The sequence below is a fragment of the Synchiropus splendidus genome, chromosome 1, assembly GCF_027744825.2.
Source record: "Synchiropus splendidus isolate RoL2022-P1 chromosome 1, RoL_Sspl_1.0, whole genome shotgun sequence".
NCBI classification, from domain to species: Eukaryota; Metazoa; Chordata; class Actinopteri; order Syngnathiformes; family Callionymidae; genus Synchiropus; species Synchiropus splendidus.
In genome coordinates, this window is record NC_071334.1 from 44,176,060 (window position 1) to 44,194,552 (window position 18,493).

The 18,493-nt window shown below is 42.6% G+C and overlaps 2 protein-coding genes across 7 annotated transcripts in view; both read right to left on the reverse strand.

The window, feature by feature from the left end:
- Positions 1–2,486, reverse strand: part of pdlim5b (PDZ and LIM domain 5b) — a 43,113-nt gene extending 40,627 nt beyond the window's left edge. For all 4 annotated transcript variants that reach the window (XM_053878145.1, XM_053878138.1, XM_053878137.1 and 1 more), the window contains exon 1: positions 2,387–2,486. The gene's annotated coding sequence lies outside the window, so the exon portion shown is untranslated. The remainder of the gene's footprint in view (positions 1–2,386) is intronic.
- Positions 2,487–5,279: 2,793 nt separating this feature from the next.
- On the reverse strand, positions 5,280–18,068 carry opn4xa (opsin 4xa). 3 transcript variants are annotated; one of them, XM_053872888.1, is made up of 9 exons: positions 17,948–18,068; positions 13,717–13,852; positions 9,735–10,072; positions 9,481–9,652; positions 9,066–9,227; positions 8,901–9,008; positions 8,666–8,840; positions 6,213–6,358; positions 5,280–6,141 (listed from the first exon to the last, which is right to left on the reverse strand). In XM_053872888.1, exons 2-9 carry the CDS (start codon positions 13,848–13,850, stop codon positions 6,114–6,116), a joined length of 1,263 nt encoding a protein of 420 aa, XP_053728863.1. In that variant the 5' UTR covers positions 13,851–13,852; positions 17,948–18,068; the 3' UTR covers positions 5,280–6,113. The 3 variants fall into 3 exon arrangements, with proteins under 3 accessions (XP_053728863.1, XP_053728846.1, XP_053728855.1); XM_053872871.1 differs by having other exon boundaries at positions 6,213–6,361; XM_053872880.1 differs by lacking the exon at positions 17,948–18,068 and having other exon boundaries at positions 6,213–6,361; positions 13,717–13,857.
- Positions 18,069–18,493: the final 425 nt, after the last annotated feature.

Sequence of the window (18,493 nt, forward strand, 5' to 3'; positions counted from 1 at the left end):
GGAATGGAGGTGAGTTGTCCCCGTGTTCCCAGCAAACAACAGCTGACAGACGAAGAAATATTTTACTGATCATGACTAATACAGACAAGTCGTTGACGTGCCAGTGACTAATCCCCTGTGGGTCAGAGCAACACCTGCTCCAGAGCCTCACCTGGTCAGTCATGGCTGCTGTCATTGTGCCTGGAAGGTAAGTGCTGCTTTAAAGAGCTGCGGCAGGGGCCAACAAAGAGGAAATAAAACCATTTGTGAAAGTGATAGTGAGAACAGGGAGCACCGGGACACTCCACCTCCCCCATTTATAACACATACGTAGATGTTAATACAAATATACACACGAGCTGAGCAGAATGTACACGTCTATAATAAGACAAGGGGAGACAGCTGCCTCCCTCTTCAAGGTGACCTCGCTGTGGTTAGTGCGTACCTTTGGGAAAATTACAAGGCTGAGGCTGATAGATAAGTCAAAGATTGTCAGTGGAGAATTGAACCCTTTTGCCTTTGATGTTGGTTGACAAAATAAGGCATTAAATTAATTCTCTGTTTAATTCAATGTTTACATTTTCTGTTGTTTTGGAGGAAATTTTGAAGGACAAATAAAATTTCACAACACAATGTCATCTAAAAGACAAAAATGATCAGCAAACCCAGCAACAGAAATCACAGATTCTATCAGTATTTCACATTGCAGTAAAAAGATCAAAGGCAGTGATCATCTGCCTTGTCTCTTAAAAGAGCAGAATTTAATTTCCTAATATGGAGATAACAGACACTGCATTGGTCTCCTGTCACTGCTTGTCTTACCCGGCAATGATATCATGCATAGACATGAGCAGACACACCTTCAGTGTTCCCAAACACAAGGGAGGAGGGGAAAAAACCCTCATCGCTCAAGACTTGCTATTATCAGCAGAACACACATCAACAGGTCTGGAGCTTGTTCGAACCCGATTCTGTTTTGATTTCACCACTTCGGTTCTTTATCAGTGTTGTAATTGGACCCAGCTGCTTCAGATATTTCAGCACTTTCACGGCAGGAAAAATGCTTAAAACACAGTGAAGACATTTTAAGGAAATCGTTGACACGTCTTGTGATACCTTATCTGCACGGCTACCAAAAACGTGCTGGATCGAAATATTTACTGGCTGAATTTAGATTTCACTTTCTTTCTTTGTTGTTGTTGTTTTTTTTGGTTTTGTCGGATGTTAGCAGACAGAGATGTTTTGCTCATTTTTTTAATCCGTGTGCTTTGAGTCATAAAAAATAGTCAATACTCTGCCTCACAGTCTTGCTCCGAGGCAGAGAAATTAATGCTCACCTGCTGCCATGATCCCTGTCTCCGTGTACTTAACTAAATAGGCACAAAATGTTGGAGACACACTGAAAATCAGTGCAGTGTCGATAGTTTGGTCATGGAAAACAATGAATGCAGAGTAGCATCAGTTTCAGCCACAACAAAGGAGTTTCTTTTCTTCAAACTCTTTCTTTTGTAAAGCCGGAGTGAACGTTCATAAGAGACCGTGTCCGCTATGTGTGGACAATTATCAATACATCCTTTTTGTAAAGTAGACTATATTGACATCCTAGACTGCGTGTGGTAAATAAAACTGTATATTAAAGCAATAAAAGTACAAACTAAGGAATACATCTTAATTGGTCCTTTGAAACCAGTCTTGATAAACCGTTCAGTCCTTTTTTTAATAGGTGGAAAGTAGTTTATCAAACATATCAGCTCATATGGCTACGCCAACTTTGCCCCGAACCCAAAAAGTCATTTTTAAAAAGAGTAACACACCTTCCTCGGGTGTGTTGACTGTTGCTGTGGACTAATAGTCAGGAGGCACAAAATTCAATTCATGGCGGATGTAAACAGAGGTGAACATAATTCCTGTATTTTCAAACAGGCCTTCAAGCAAGAGTGAAAAAGCCACCAGGTGAGAACTCAATTCAAGAGTAGTTCACTTTACTGCTGCCACTTCAGCTCCTAAAACAACAAAGTGGCTGCCGCACAGGAGGACTGCGAGTTCCCACCTGATTTTATGGCTGGTTTGCAGAAGGCAGTTGACAGACGTGCAGTCCAACTCTAATAAGAGCCAAGCTCTTGTCAAACTTCTCACATTCAACAAGTCGGTGTCAAAACCTTTGCTCCCGCTGAACTCCACAGACAGTCATGAGACAAGTTGAAACGACTCACCACCGGCGCTTACTTTCTCATAGACAGCGTTACTTTTATTCACCTTATCACGCAAACGGACTAAACATTTGGCTGTCAGTGTGGGTGTGACGGGGTGAGGGTTTGCACCAATGAAATACCCTTTTTTTCTGTCAAAACTCAATGATGATAATAAGAAGAAGAGTCTTCTGAAAGGCACGCGCCAAGGAACCTACCGTGAGTACTGGAGTCAGGAGGAGAAGCGGGAGAGAGACGTCGGTGTTCGGCCGTGGAGTTAACTGTTCCGAGCGGAACTGAACTTCCGCGTGTGAGAGTAGCCGCGGGGGGGGCGGTGCACGGAACCAGGGGCGGGACCTGCTGCGGCAGGCAAGTGGGCTCCGGACTCGGAGCAGGTGAGCGGACTGATGTCTTCACCAGTTACCCGCAGACAAGGCCAGACAGAAGGTATAAACTATTGATAGAACACATGCTTGCGCCCCTGAGGAGGTCTTGGCTTAGTGGGAGCTGGGTTTCGTTGCCATAGCAACCGCGCCCACATTGATGAGGAGTTGCTTCTCAGATAGTTGCTTCCGAGTCACCAAGTCCGACCGACTGTCACGAGCTAAACACCACCATGTTATTTTGGGTGACAACTCACAATAACAATAGGAATGATGGAGGGTCGATTTTTACTGCATTTTTCCCTGCCAAACGTAACATTTTACTGAGGTATTTGTTCCTGTAGCGAATATCATGTTGGTACGTTCAATATAGAGTATTGAAACGATGTTTGGCATCGTCCAGTTGGTTCCTGATTCTCCTGGACAGGCACCATTCAGACTCCTTCAGCAGCATATTTTCACCTGCAGAGTCCTGTTTCTGTTTCTCACTTGGAAACTCTACATTTCAAGTGTACTCATTATAGAGCAATTTATTGGTAGTACTGACTCAGTACTACCTTAGTCAGCCTGGATCGAACCTGTCTGCAGTTCGGTCGCTGAATACACCTGTATATTCTCTTTCTAGTCATTTCCAGTTGATCACTCGAAATTGAGTGTTGAGCTCAGTGTATATATTTTTCTATTATTCAATATGTTTGTTCGCAGCAAAAACATATTTAAATCAGTTTCCATGCATCACTTATTTATAGCGCTTTTAAGCATTACTGCTAGCTTGTTACATATTTTCCACTGATTTTATCAGATATATTTAAAAATAAAATCCGTTATATTAAATAAATTCATTCGTTAACTTCATTATTTATAAAGTATTATGAATTGAATATGAATTATTTCCCTGCTTGTTTATGTTAATCATAATATATTTAGATTCTACGCCAGTCAACACGACTCAAACCTACCAGTATGCAGACCGAGACCGAGTCATCAAGCCAAGTACTTTATTTTTTGCTGCTTACCTGAATCTCTCACTCGCTGTCTGCATTTTAATGGCGTGTATTGGACACTGGCTTTTCCCTCGACGACCGCAGTTAGGGTAGGTCATCCCAATACTGTAAGATGCCATCAGCTCCAGGAATGTGGCGGAGAGCTAATGGCTTTATGGAAAAATATGTTTAACCTGCCTCAGGTTGCTTTGTCGCGTCGTGACCTCATTCTTTCCAGTGCTTGAACTTAAGGCACACGGATCGGTTTTAGGGAATCTTCATCACACGTTTTTCAATGGCATGAATGTGTCTGGATGTGAGCTACTAGGTTTTACAATCCTGATCACCCTGAACATATATATATATATATCTCTCAATTTCGGTCTGTTTAATTTCGGTCCCTCGCAGTGAACAATCGTAGTTCATTGAAAAGTTAATGGAGTAGCTCCCTCTAGCGGCCGGTCGCTCCAGCGCATTCCTGCACATAAATATGATTTACAGCGGTAACGCAAATATGTAGCCGTAGGGAACGAGTCTTAATTCTAATCTTTGGTTCTTCCTCTCGCCTGTACTCCAGTAAGAATTCTTTCTTTCACTTTCTGGCCGCCTAACAACAGTGTGTGTAGATGAAATCTATGGCGCAAAAGAAATAATGAACCTTTTTCTTTGAACAAAACTAATATGTGTTCCATTTTCATCACCCTTTCGCACTGAGTTAATTTTCAGCCCACAGTCTTTCTATTTTTTGCTTTTTAATATCGATTTTTCATGCCTGCCACCATACAGTCTGACCTACTCTGTGGATTCCAGAGGCGGTATCGGCTGTTGCCATTAGATCTTTACAGTGTGCTGCTTCGGTCAGGTCAATATGCGGTTATGAAACCACAGGAAGCCCCCACAGTCCTCCCTGTGCAACAGCAACTCAAGTGTGCTCTTTGTTCATGAGTGGCTGCAGCGCATACCTTCAGATCATCTTTACATAACGGGATAACTCAGGTGCTCAGGAAATCCTGCAGGTTCAAGAGCAGTTCAGTAGGGGATGTTTGGGTGGAGAGATTAAACAGCTAAAGCTGGAGCAGCAGCCCATAATCGAATGGTAAAGTAAGAGTTTTTAAGAATAAGAAGAGGCGGCATGTGCAGTCAATCAATAACGGTAATGCTTTTTGATTTCGTGTGAGACGGAGTGTGTCCAGATATTCAGGTTAATCCCATGTCCAAAGCTCGGTCTAAAATCATTACATTATGGGACTTGCAGCACAGACAACGGTGGCAAATCCCAAACATTCAATGGACAAAGTATGCTTCGGATATCAGTCCAAATGAAGCTTATTATTCTCTTTAAAGACGTCGCTTTCCGGTTCTTCTTTTCTTTCTTTATTTTTTAAAAAACGCATCCAATTTTATTTTATTTTTTACATTTTATTAACTGTTTTCTGGGATCCTTTTTTTTCCCCTTAAAAGTCTCTCCATACTTTTCTCCATATATGTGCTTTTCCTCTGATTTATTGACTTATAATTTTTTTCTTGTTTTTTAACAGTTTTCCTTTTTTTTTTTTTCAAATAATTTGACAGCACCTCTCACAACAGTGGCAATATTGTTATGACCACTTCTTCAGATCTGCAATGATCATTTAGTCAGAGAATGATCATCATACACTCAACACAATGCGGCCATGCTTCTGCGCAACCTACAAGAGCAGCTTATGTCAAACAAATGTTGTAAGCATTTGTTTTATTCAGTAAAATTAATCCAACTGTCCATATGATAAATGTGACCTTGAATGTAACATCTGCTCGAATACAGCACAGCGTTCAGGATATGATGCTTGAGTTAGAGATGCGGCATCATCGATGACTTTGGTTTGTTAACGGCAGCTTTCAGTTTTTGGGCCTTGAGGCGATCTCAGAAAAGAGCAAGAACGACAGTAGTGCACAATAGTTAGATAGGAAAACATGTCTACAGATGGGGCAACAGCAATGAGGCAGAAATATCCGGGGAGAAGACTGGAAAACTGATTTTCAGCTGGTAGTATTTCATGAGTTGTTGTGTTATGTTCGTTCCTAACTAAACTAAAATGGTGTGTTTATTTCTCATATTTTTTAAAAGAAGTTTGAAGTATTTGACCATTTTAACCATCTCTCTTGCCAGAAAACAGTGTTTTGTTGAAACGGTCTAGCGACGCTACATGTAATAAAGCTGTAACTGTCATTGTGCTCCACTCCCCGGGGATTCCTGGCCATAAACATGGCTGATATGTTTGCGCTGGCAAAACACTATCCAGCTTCACTGGTGTTGGAATGGCTGTCAGAACAATTGAGGTTCCGTCAACAGTCGCAGGCTGCTATAAACAAATATTCCTGTGTGCCTGCTGTCCAGCTCACTCGCAGGTCAGCCTTTGTGCAGGATTCTGGCACACACACGGTGTCGTGGGGAATTTATAGCCATCTTCCTCACGCACCCCCTCATGTCCATCCTGATGATCAGACTTCCTGTTCTTCACACCAGCCATCACTTTTGTTTTTTCCTTCTCAGAGCAGATGAGGGGGTGTGGACTGGACGGACTTGACCTTCCTGCTCCTCAGTGAGCCTCTTTCTGGGATGGCAGACTGGAAAAGGTTAAGTTAGGACACACCTGTGATAAAATATGAAATGGAATCTACAACCGACGTGAACCTACCTCACTCCTTCCTGGCAATTTATTCTCTTTTCCTGTGCGTTCGTTCTCGAAAATGCATGTTCATTCTCCTCCAGAGCATCAAAAGACGGACTTGTTTGTAAGCAATTCCTCCGGCCAAGTGGGTCCAGCTCCACGTCACTCCAGGCCTGCTGAAATATTTATATTACTAATTCTTACAAATGAAATTCATGTATTTTTCAATTATTTCTTTCCAATGAGATTTTGCCAGAGCTTTTGTCGGAGCTGAGCTCATGCAAGACTTATAAAAGCCTTGAAAATAATATTTTGTGCATTATATTCTTTGACATAAAATTTCATAAAAATCTGTATGTGGGTTGGAATCATGGGAAGTAGGGCTGCAACTAAGGATTATTTTCGTTTGTCCTTTAACTTGGGTCCTCTTCTCCGACTATGTTAAACCCGTGGGTAGAAACCTTGGTTTTAAAATGAACAGTGATTTTAAATTTGACTCTCAGATCAGCGTGGTCGTCAAGTCGTGTTTCTTTTATCTCCGTGGGCTCTTTAAGGTGAAGACCATTTGATCCAGGCAGCACTTGGAAGCAGTGATTCATGCTTTTATCAGGTGCCGACTGGACTACTGCAACTGTCTCCTTGTAGGCGTTAACCAGGCGTCCCTGTCCCGTCTGCAGCTGGTCCAGAATGCTGCAGCTAGGTTCTTAACTGGGTCACGCAAAAGTGAGCACATCACCCCCATTTTAACTTCTCTCCACTGGCTGAATGTGATTTTTAGAATTGATTTTAATGTTCTTCTGTTCGTCTTTAAATTGTCTTGCCCCTCAGTACCTAGTGGAGCATTTAACCCCCTACGTTCCTTCACGTTTCTTGAGGTCAGCTGACCAGCTGCGCCTGGAGGTACCTAAAACTAAGCGGAAGATGAGAGGAGACCGGGCTTTCTCAGTCTGTGGCTCCTGACTATGGAATACCCTCCCTCCCCATGCTACACAGGCACCATCACTGTCCATTTTAAAATTCTTAAAACGCCCTTTTACTCTTTGGCTTTTATACAACCACACAGCTGATCTTTTTTGCAATTTTCAGTGTATCTGCCCTGTTTTCTTTTTGATGTATTTATTGTTTTTAATGTTTGTTTTATTCAGTTGTACAGCACTTAGTGAGAATGTATTGCTTTTTAAGTGCTTTATAAATAAATATGGTATGGTAATCGACTAACCTAGGGATTACCTTTGTTTCTCTGTTCAACCTAAAGTTGCTTTAATCATCTCACTGATACTCAGACACCATGCATTATTAAACTAGTATATTAAAATAATGACACATAATCCAGGAACATGTATTAACCCTGTGAAGCACAGTCCATGAAAGTTGACAGAGAGCTCCAGTTCTTTAAAACGGAGGTCTTCTTTGGTCCTTGAGAATATAAAATCATCAATATTCATACATGTATCTCATATAAAATATCTGATCAACATTCACATCATCTTATTTGAATAATAATCTAAAACAATATGTTCAGTGTGGCTCCCCAGTTCAGTTCTGGTTATTATTAGGAGGCGGAGATAGACCGAGGACACTTCACTACATCTACAACTAACAACAAGTTAGCTCCGTGCTAACCCACATGCTAGCTGTTAGCTTGAGGGTGTGTGGCGTCACAGACCAAACACGGAACACTCTGTCTACCATGGTGTCCAAGGGGTTTGCTCATCCTTGAGATACGTTATCTTCACAAACAAAACAAAGCCACACTTTTCGACACTACGACCCGTCGCCGCCAGAGAGGTGGTGACGCCGAGCCTGGAGCACGCAGCGACGGTGGCCAGTTAGACTCAGAACTCAGTCAGGAACCAATTAAAGGAACAGAAATGAACATATGTTCATGATTCCAGAGAATGTGATAATTTGACACTGCTTCTCAATAACAACCAGTTCTTGACGACCATCCTGCGGCCCGTGTGTGTTCACATCATCAGCATCATAATGCGTTGACGCACACATTTTGACGTTGACAAAATTTTGCTGTTGACGTTATCGATGACGTCAACTCAACGTTGCAGTCCTAATGGGAAGTGAACATTTGTGACTGTCAAGTTGTAAAAGGGGTCATGATCTTGTGTTAAAAAAATCAAGTAAGTGGTTTCATATTCAAATTTTCAAATTGTAATGTAAATGTTCATTGAAACGCAAAACTCCAGCTGAAAATGGAGACCACAGCTGTTAGCAACAGCTGGCAACAGCAAGGAAGAACTTTCTCATTGGCCGAAAATGCAACAAGCATCAGGTCCGTTTACCAAACCCTAATAAGGCGCAGAAACCTAGGATGCTAACAGCCCGAGCTTGCAGTATCTGAGCAAGCTAGCAAGCAAGAATTTGCTAACCCACTACCAGTGGCAGCATGTCCGAGTTTTGTGAAGGCTGTCTGTGGTCAAACAAGCTCTCAGCCTCCGAATCCTCTGCGAGAATGTGCAACTCACTGTGTCTGTTGTGGGCAGAGAAGAAACTCTGTGGAACTTGGTTTTGGAACCAGAAGACTGTTGACTCAGCATCAGGCCTCTGAAAGAGCCTTCAACATGTGACACAGCAATGCAGTTTCTCTTTGGTGGCTGCGCCAGGAAGTGGAGACAGGGGACCTTTTCAGCCAGTGTTTGTCTGTAACAAGAAAAGCGCTGAACATATCACCCAAAACAAGCACTTGGAGACTTTTCTCACCTGTAATTGGAGTGAATGATGGCGTAGATGAAGGGGTTGTAGATGGCTGAGGCTTTGGCTATGACAGCTGGGACTGCTTTGGAGTATGGGTTGAGGGCACTTCCATACCTGGGGAAAAAATGTTTGTTTTTGAGAAGATTTTTGGCAAATATATTGAACACTTACCCAGCCCAGGCTATGAGGGTGACAAATGCATACGGTGACCAGGAAAGCAGGAAGACGATAATGACCACGAAGGCAATCTTGGCCAACTTCCATTCTGTCTTGATGGACTGCTGTTGTATCAGCGTGGACTTCCGCACCTGGCTTCCTAGCTTTTCCACGTCCCTGTCAATATTAAGGGTTTGAAAGAAGAGAGAGAAATGTCACAGGCAAACGCTCCCCTTTCACACATCCTCACAAAGAGAAAATAACTTGATCATATCAGACGGTGGCCTTGAGCTCATCGATGTAGCCCTCTGCTTGGATGAGCTAATGGCCAAAGATGACTGTCCTTCTATCATGCTTCTGCTCATTTTCATGTTCCATCCATGCAGTACGTAAGGGTTGGGGGTTTTTCAGTGTCTTGGCAGTGTCTTACCTGCTGGCCTGTCGAATGACCAGGAACATGCAGAGATAGCAGTAGGAGATGATGGCCAGAGGGATGAAGAAGACGAAGCAGCACAGCATCAGTGTGTAACTTTTGTTGGAGGGTGTCGATGACACATAGTCCCACGTGCATGAGGTCATCAGCCCCTCTGGTATGTATGAGCCTGGAGATGAGAGAAAAGATCCAGGATTGATGTTGCTTAAAGGGGAAGGATTACACGGGGACTCGTGAATATTCATACTTACTCCATCCTAAAAGTGGAGCCAGGCTCCACGCCAGTGAGTAGAGCCAAACTAGGGAGATAATAAGGAGGGTTCGTCTCCTGGACGACCACTGAATGGCCTGCAAGGGTTTGCTGATGACGATGTAGCGATCGACCGAAATGGCCAGAAGGTTTATCATGGAGGTGATTCCGAATAGAGCGCCACAAAAGGCATAAATCTTACAACCCGTTTCCCCAAAAATCCATCCTTTATACAGGGAGTTCACAAAGAAGATGGGCGACTGTGTGATGGCCATCAAGAAGTCGCTGACCGCCAGGTTTATGATGAATATATTGGGAGGAGTCTGGAGCCGCTTGTTGCTGCAACACATGGACAAAAGAGACATGCAGATTAAAATACAGGAGACAAAGAACTGAGGTCACGCTGAGCCAAAAATGTTCACCAAAAGCAGCCTGGAAGCAGATGGTATCAGTCATGGGATCAACAGGAGGCAGCCGCATCATATGCTCGCACCCTAGAGGTGAAGTGAAGCCTGTTGTATGTCACATCATGAGAATCATCATCTTCTCAGCAGATAAACAGGTCACCGGGGACCGGCTGGTCCAGCTGCATGACCACTTTGACGGCCAGCTCAGTTGCTCAGAGGGAACTGCCCAAAGGGATTGGTGAAGTAGTCAGTCTGTCTGTCTTTAGCCCCTTAAATCAGGGGTTGGCAACCCGCGACTCTTTCATCCTTATGTTGCGGCTCTGGGCTTGGGGAAATATGGGGCCTATAAATATGGCCTCTAAAGTCGGACATGTGAGCTGCGGACTTGATCCCGCCTGATGAGCTGCACCTTGTCTCAGGAAGCTCTCCAAGGGGGGTGAGCATCTTGCCTCGGGCGACTCGGCGCTAGATGCAGAAAACTATTGTACAGTGCGACTCACATGATGAATGCAGAGCAGTAAAGCGTCCGATCACTGTCTGTGCGGACAACATCATTTAAGAAGAACTTTTCAAACTCTGACAAAAACTGTGGAGGAGCACAGCACAGCCGTCCAGTGCTGGCGATGTGGTGCAGGTGTATCATAACTTTTTAATTCATTTGAGACTTATTTACTTCTTTAGTAAGAGTTCAAAATGTGTTCATTTAATAAAAAATGAAATTTTAAATTATAATAATCTCAAAAAAAAATTAATTGCAGTTTAATGGTATAAGAATATTTGCCACAACAAGCCACATTTTTCAAAATATTCAAAATTTATTTTGCATGAGTTTGACAATAGCACAATAAATCACGATATTCAAGTTTTTATATCACCTTATTTAAACTAAAGCTCTTTGAATGTCTCAATAATATTTGTATAAGAATTTCAATTTTATAAGAATTTCAAGTACATTCAGAGTAGTGGAAACCCTGGCCATTGTGTAGTGAAAAACAAACAAAGCTGTTTGCTTTGGTTCAGGGATTCCTCCATGTTTGTTGTTGTTGTTATCATCCTAGCTGCGAAGTGTCTTGTGCATCAGTGTGATCAGTGGACCAGGAACTCCTGCACTTACAAAGGTTAACTGTTGTCTGGAGAGCTTTTTTTTTTTTTTTTTTGCGACTCCCTGTGTTGTCTTTTCCATGGAAAACCGTGTCGAAATGGCTCTTTGAGAGTTAAGGGTTGCCGACCCCTGCCTTAAATGATTCATTTGTTCTTCTTTCATTGGCCTTGTGTGTTGGTCAGATTGTTTTTGTATGGGAGTGGGTGTTTGGTTTGAGGAAACACAGTGACTGATTGTTGAAAATACTACAGAGATTTGTTTCCCATGAGGTCAGGAGTGAACGCACATATCATGTCAGGACCACTGTGGCATTTTACACACTCTCTCACACCACATTGTGCGAAATAATTCTCAAAGTGAGCTTCAAGTCTTGCTCGCATGCAGCACAGTTACACGGGTGATTTGACATTTCCTAGATTAATTGTGTTCGGTGACCTTGAGGTGAACTGGTGACCCACTTGGAGGGAAACTTCTCCCAATGTCAGCTGAGGTGAACACATTAAAACAAACAAAATCCACTCTGCATGATGACATCCGGTGTTCCGGCACACAAGAAAGTACTCGACAACAACAAGCCTCTGTATTCTCTAAGCTGCACTTAGCCTACGAAAATAAGTTGGTCCATCAAATTCCCTCATCTTTCCTACTATTTGTTGCTGGGTGTAAGGGAAGGTAGAAGATCTTTTTTCCCGTTTCGTTTTAACCAACCCATTCAAAGTCATTGGAGAGAGAAGTGTCGCTCAAGGGCATACAGGAAGTGTGGGGTAAGGACATTTGTCCCACCTCTCCAGCTGCAGCTCAGCTCTGGAGGCGTGGCACAAATTTAAACCGCAGCTTGATCAAACTGTTTCAAGGTCACCAACCGGTAAGACGTTGGCAGAACGATGCCAACCACTGAATCCAAATAAGATCTCTACATTCTCCACAAAAGGCGTTGAACTTCATCCCTACCTTGTTTGAAAATGCAAGTGACTGAGAACAAGCGAACCACGCTGACATCATGATAAAATAGCTCACTTCTCTGCAAGCCCTCTTCTGCACAGCCTCTTCAACAAATCCCATCCATCACGACCAGAAAAAGTAATATTGACAATCGCACCCCGCAGTGTGTGGTCCAGCACCACAGACCTATCTCCCGTATGTGGCCCGATGCCTGCATTTTCATGGCCCGTTTCATGTCAGACTATAACTGTAACTAATATGTCCTATTTGTTGTTATGTCTCCTTTAGTCACCACCACCACTTCAGCAGTAAATATAGCATGATCCTGTTTTAAGACATTTTTCTTCTTTTCATTGGCCATTTTTGTGTTTGTCTTGTTCCTCAAAACACATTGAATACAATACTGAACATATATTTCAAAATAAAATGCCTTTTCATCTTGAACGACTGGTCCACACTTGAGTTATATTCAAATGAAATGCATATAAAATGAAATATTTCAATAGTTTCCATGGCACATTTATACTCCTTACATATTATCTATTAAATTTCCTCTTCTTAAGTTCATTTGCCCTTGTTACTGATGTATGTATTTTGGATTATTTGGTGAGTATTTTGGTTAGGAAGTTTTATTGACCACCTCTGTATTATTTGGTTTCACTCTGCTGGCAACCCATTGATTCAATGCACTGACGTTTGAACAACGTCATGCCTCGACTCAGTGGCAGCTGATTGACCGTAGCTGTATTTGACATTAATATAATAATCACGCAATCGGACAAAGCCGCATTAATCAGGAGACAACATGTTCTTACGGTTCTAAACACACAGATACAAGTGTTTATATATGAAGTGGGCAGAGCCACTGCAACTGTAGGAAATGTGTTTTGCCAGCTGGGATGGGAATCAGTACAAGTAAGTTTGTGGTCCTTGTCATGAGTGAAGGAAAGTCCAACCTTCAACCTTAGGGTTAGTAACCCTAACCCTAACAAGACACGGCATCACAGTGTCTTGGTCGCCCAGAGGAGGCAAGGACTAGAACCATGGTGCTGAATTTAATGAGGTTTATGCAGAGTGAAACTTGCCCCAACTGCATATGTTGACGCAGAACTGACAGAATAAAGGAAACTGAATATTTGTATCACTGAAGACCAAACTTACTTTGCCACTTCAGCCAACTGAGTGATTTGATTTATACGATAAGTTCAAGAGTATTTTAAAGTTGTACTTCATTAACCATCCTCACAATAAATGCATGAACTTTGGAGGTGGCTCAGGTCAGGAGACCTGGAAACCGGATTGAAGACCAGGTGGAGGATTATACAACCACACTGGCCTTTAAAGGTCTCATGATCCTTCTGTTAGAAATAACAAATGTGCTGAAGTGGAAGCTCTGCACTCCCTGAGGAACTCATTGCAGCAGAGAAGTCTATGAACAAGAAAATGAGTCTAGTTTGACCATTTTGATGCATGTGTTCATCCCTTCATGCACAAATGCAGCGGCAAGGCAGGGCAGTAGAAAGCTTACCTACCAGAAAAACGCATACATGACCAGGGCGTTCCCGGAAACACCAACGGCTCCGATGACCAGGACGAAGAAGGCCACGATGTAGTGAACATGATCTGGGACGTCCACCCGTCGATAGAATCCACGATCCAGGTCCATTTCTGAAACAGCCGTGTACACATCAGCATCCAAAGAGATCTGTTGAGGACATTTCCTTGAAACCGCTCATCTGATCCGTCCCCCTCCCTCCTCCAGCGAATGCTCCCTCTATGATCAGCAGACAGTCGCGTTATTCTTTCATATTTGTATCTTATTCAGACCGCGCCTGAGGTCAGGTCCTACTTCTTTGGCTGAGAGTTTGAACTTGAACCAGTTTATTTGAGTTTTGCGTTCTGTGTCTCCCATGACTTCTTTACAAATGTTTTCTGCTTAGTACAATATATATCTGGCTAGTGTTATGGGTACATTTTCTTGCTTTCATTTTCTCATACAGCCTTCATGTGTGTCTTTGGAAGGATAGGAAATCCCCACATTTCCTCTCAGTGAACTGTTTTCAGCGATGTTTAAACAGGAAATTCTGGGTTTTGGGAGATGAGACACAACAGACCCCTTGAAGTCAGCGTCATAACTGCTTTCGTAGATCTCAATTTTTTTTCGTATCCGGCCTGGTGTCAGAGGTGGTTTTAGAGGTGTCAATCTTGTTGCTATTGAGATCAATGAAGTCGCTATTATAAAACTGCCACCACAGCTTTTGCTCATATGTGGAATTTTTAAACATGAAGAAATCATTTCATACAATGTATATTAATATTTCACCAAATACGTGCAGAAGGTCATCAATGATTCATGTCCTACAAGAACACGACAGAGAGACGTTTTACTGTTCTACAGACGCTGTGGATATGAGGGAAAGATAATTTCACATTTGGCATAAAAACCCAGCTACTCTGTAAATACGCTTCTCTCATTTATAAAATGTATAATTTCAAGCATATCACTCACTTCTCAAATGAAATCCTCCTCAGTCTTTCCAGTTAATCTTAAATGTTTGATAATGGATTCTCACGATTCATGTAATGCTTCGATCAGAATGATGACTTTTAATCAGGTCATGAGATGAAAAACGGAGAACGTATTCAAATATAGAATTCCGTGTATTGAACTGACTTTCATGAACACCAAAATGGGAAAGACTAAAAATCAAATAAAAAATAAAGGGAAAGCGCTTCCTGACAACACAACCCATTGTCTGCTTCTGACCTGTTTAATACGAGAATCTTTGGCGATACAACACCACACTCTGCAACACACACAAGTCATGTGTCGCTCTTCAGTAGATGGATTGTGGAGCAGGCTGTGATTTAGACCAGGGGTTCTTAACCTCCTGCTCTAAATCTTGGGGCCCACCTTTCCCAGAACAAATCACCCCAGGACCCATTCAATAGAACTGATTCATTACTCTTGATTTCATTTGTGACCAACAACCATATTTAATCTACTTACACATAAACAAACCATAATTATTGCAAATATATTTGTCATAGCGAGGTTCCAGGAGCAGAACCAGGTGCAAGTCATATTCATCAATTTTACTAAAGAAAAAAAAAACAAAAAAAAAATACACTTGATGCAAACTGTTGAGAAAAATGGAAACAGAAAAAATCTGAATAAAATAAATACAATGTCTAAATATCATAAAATAAAAAATATATATTTTATTTAAACTCCAAAGAAGATATCAGTAAAGTGTCGATGGAAATATCGCCATAAAATGTTCCAGTTAAATTTCAAAACTGCTTCAACAGGTGCTTTCATGAACAGTTTTTACTGTTGGGGGTGACATCACTTTCTTTATAATTTTTTTTCTTTTCATGAACTTGTTGTTAACTGTTGTTAGCTCTCACAGATTTGCAGCTGTCAAGTCAATTCAGTGACTCACTACTGCCACTATATGTGACTAATGGATTAAAACTGAGCGTCTCGCAGCCCTCGCAGCCCAAAAGTGTTTTGGCGGCCCTCAATGTGGCGCTCGCGGCCCAACCATGGGCCCCGGCCCTATGGTTAAGAATCACTAGTTTAGATATTGAATGGGCTAGATTCAGTGATAGGAAGATGACTGCATTAAATTACTTGGTCAGTTTGTGTACAATATCCTGCTGAGACCATTGAGCCTCATCTGTCGGTACATTGTACAACTGTGCCAAGGGAGAAGAACTCTGGAGCACTATGGTCATCCATCGAGGGATGACTGGAGGCAGAGGGTGGACAATGGGAAGCCACTAATCTGAAAAATGGTGACCAATCTTGGACAAGACATTGGTTTTGTGGGAGCTAACTGTTGCCCAGGAGGAGAGGATTGTGGAAGCCATGAGAGGTAGGAGGAGAAACTGCCCATCCATGCCTCTGGGCACGTAAGAGAACAACCACCACGACAGTAGAAAGGGCTTCTTCGCTGCTGCCGATCAGGAGGGACAAGCAGAAGGCGAATGCTTGGACATGTGCTGGTCACTGCTGGTGCCCGGGGGAAGGGAGAAAGTCCTCTGGGAACCATCACGTCCAGAAATTCCACCACTAGATGAATGTGTCAACCAAACAGAACCGCACAGCAAAAGAACAATGATCTTTGAAAATAAACCAGAAAACACAACATAAATTCTGCAGCAGATGTTCTGATCTTTAGCATCATATCAAATGATCCATGATGGAACCAGCCCGACATATTTCCCCATGAGGTGATTAAGTTTGTGCAATTAGATAATGAAATTGTCTATATGAACACATTCCTAAGAGGATTCCAATGGTTTGTTAATGTGATGGGAGTTAGGAGTCTGTCACAGAGCATTATCAGCATTTATTGAGCGTAAACTCCCTTCCTGTCGCTCATCTGAATTATAGATGGAGAAGAAACACAATGTCAATCTCGGTCGAGGCTCTTTAACATGTCGCTCATGAATAATTGGACCGTTGGAGAATCCAGAGCGTGGTTTGAACTGTGTCACGCTGCAAAATGAAGATGAAGGACGGTATATGGTCCTGAGGGGAAAAATGAGAATAAGGAGTAAATCCATGCAGGAGAACACAGCAGCTCTACGTGGGAAGGATTTGTGTTTTGCTTGCTGAGAATGTAACAGCTGTCATGCTTTGACTCTCTGTTCTTCTCTCAATTTGAGTGTCATCTGATGTAGAAAATGTGACATCCATCAAAAACTCTGACTTGCGAGTCGTCTCAGTAATAACAGATTGTGACATCAGACGTGGACAGGACAATTGTTTCTAAGAACTCCGAATGATTCCGTCTGTGTCATCAGGAGACGGGTGTGGCGTGTAGCTGTGGAGGAAAGGCTGTGACCACTGTCAATATCAGGAGCTTGTAGGTTGTCTTCCTCCTCTTTGACCTGATACCCCTATGTCTATACTATTAACTGTCTCTCCATGAGTCAGTCCTCCACCCTGCCTGCTGCTCCTGCTATCACAGACCACCTATATGTCAGTCCTCCTCACCCATTCCACCCTGCCTGCACTCTCCTCTTCACCACCCCAGATTGGATTTGCTATGTTTTTATGGGGACAAAAGATCTAAGGCAGATGACTGAACCCTTGTGGTTATAAAGTGCCCTTTTCCCCACTAAAGCTACAACCCAGGGCCTTTCTTTTGAATTTGGGAGAAGACCTTGAGGCAGAGCCTCAGAGTTGCACAGAACAGCAACTGCAGGTAGAAACATCCTTCCCCAAAATGACTTTGTCTGTCGACATTAGAACACATCCAAAGTCAGTGCTGTTTCAGTGTTTGGATACAACGCTGACGTTTACTTTAGAGATAACATCCCGTCGATCTTGAGCTGCAGGGGATAGAACGAATAGGAAGCGGTGCTCCTGAACAAAAGGCACATGTGTCCACTATGAGTCGGGGAGCGCTAGCTGTGCTCACGGAAGTGTTGTGCATCAAAAGAGAGCTCTGTACTCCCCCTTGTCCTGCATACATTTCATTCAAAATAGTTTGCATGAAGGCTAGTTTGAAGGACAGCACGTGGAAGGCTATTTCCTCTTGATGTCCTGCAGGTTTTGATTTTATGCCAGGAATCTAAAAAGAGCGAAATGTGAAGCACCAGAAAACCAAATCGCTTCTTGTATTGTTCCACTAACATAAGAAATCCTACAGTCAAGCTGAGGGCACAGTGTCACCACAGTGAATACTGAACAGACTACAGACAACATATGAGCAATAAGATGTACAATATCTTCTCATGTTACTCTACCTTGTGCTGAAAGTGGAGCCCCTTCCTCTCCTCGGATCGACCCAGTTTGCTGCCGGTGGTCTTCAGAATCACACAGTGAGGGGAAAGAACGTTGATCACAGTCCAGACGGGTTTGAACAGATAATGGTTCTATCACATGCTGGAGCAACAGTCAGCAGCAGATCTTCTCTGGAGAGAATGTGAGAGAGCAGCAGCAGTCGACCAATCCCCCTGCTGACTGCCCATCACACACAGTTCTCACAGGCCATCGATCATGTGCACTTCATGTGTGCTCATGTGTGCGTTGCACTAAATGAAATGCTTCAAATAACTATCAGAAGAGCATTGAGGGATGCTCTGTTTAGCCTTTTTTTAATCAATTTGATATATATATTTTGTTCCACCAACACATTTTTTGGTATTGCGACCTGTCCAGGGTGTATTCCTGCCTCTCACCCAATGACTGCCGAGACCTAAAATGTGTTGTTTCACTGACAATGTATGTATGTATTTAAATAAACACTTATTTTCAGTTTTATTTCCTCTCTTGAGATGTTGTTTTTGTTT

Excerpts from the sequence above, each read along its gene's own strand:
- opn4xa (XM_053872871.1), bottom strand. The coding sequence starts at position 13,850 with ATGGACCTGGATCGTGGATTCTATCGACGGGTGGACGTCCCAGATCAT. Across the intron at positions 9,009-9,065 it reads ACCCTCATAGCCTGGGCTGG|GTATGGAAGTGCCCTCAACC; the intron begins GTAAGTGTTCAA and ends TTTTTTCCCCAG. Across the intron at positions 6,142-6,212 it reads AATTGCCAGGAAGGAGTGAG|TCTGCCATCCCAGAAAGAGG; the intron begins GTAGGTTCACGT and ends AACCTTTTCCAG.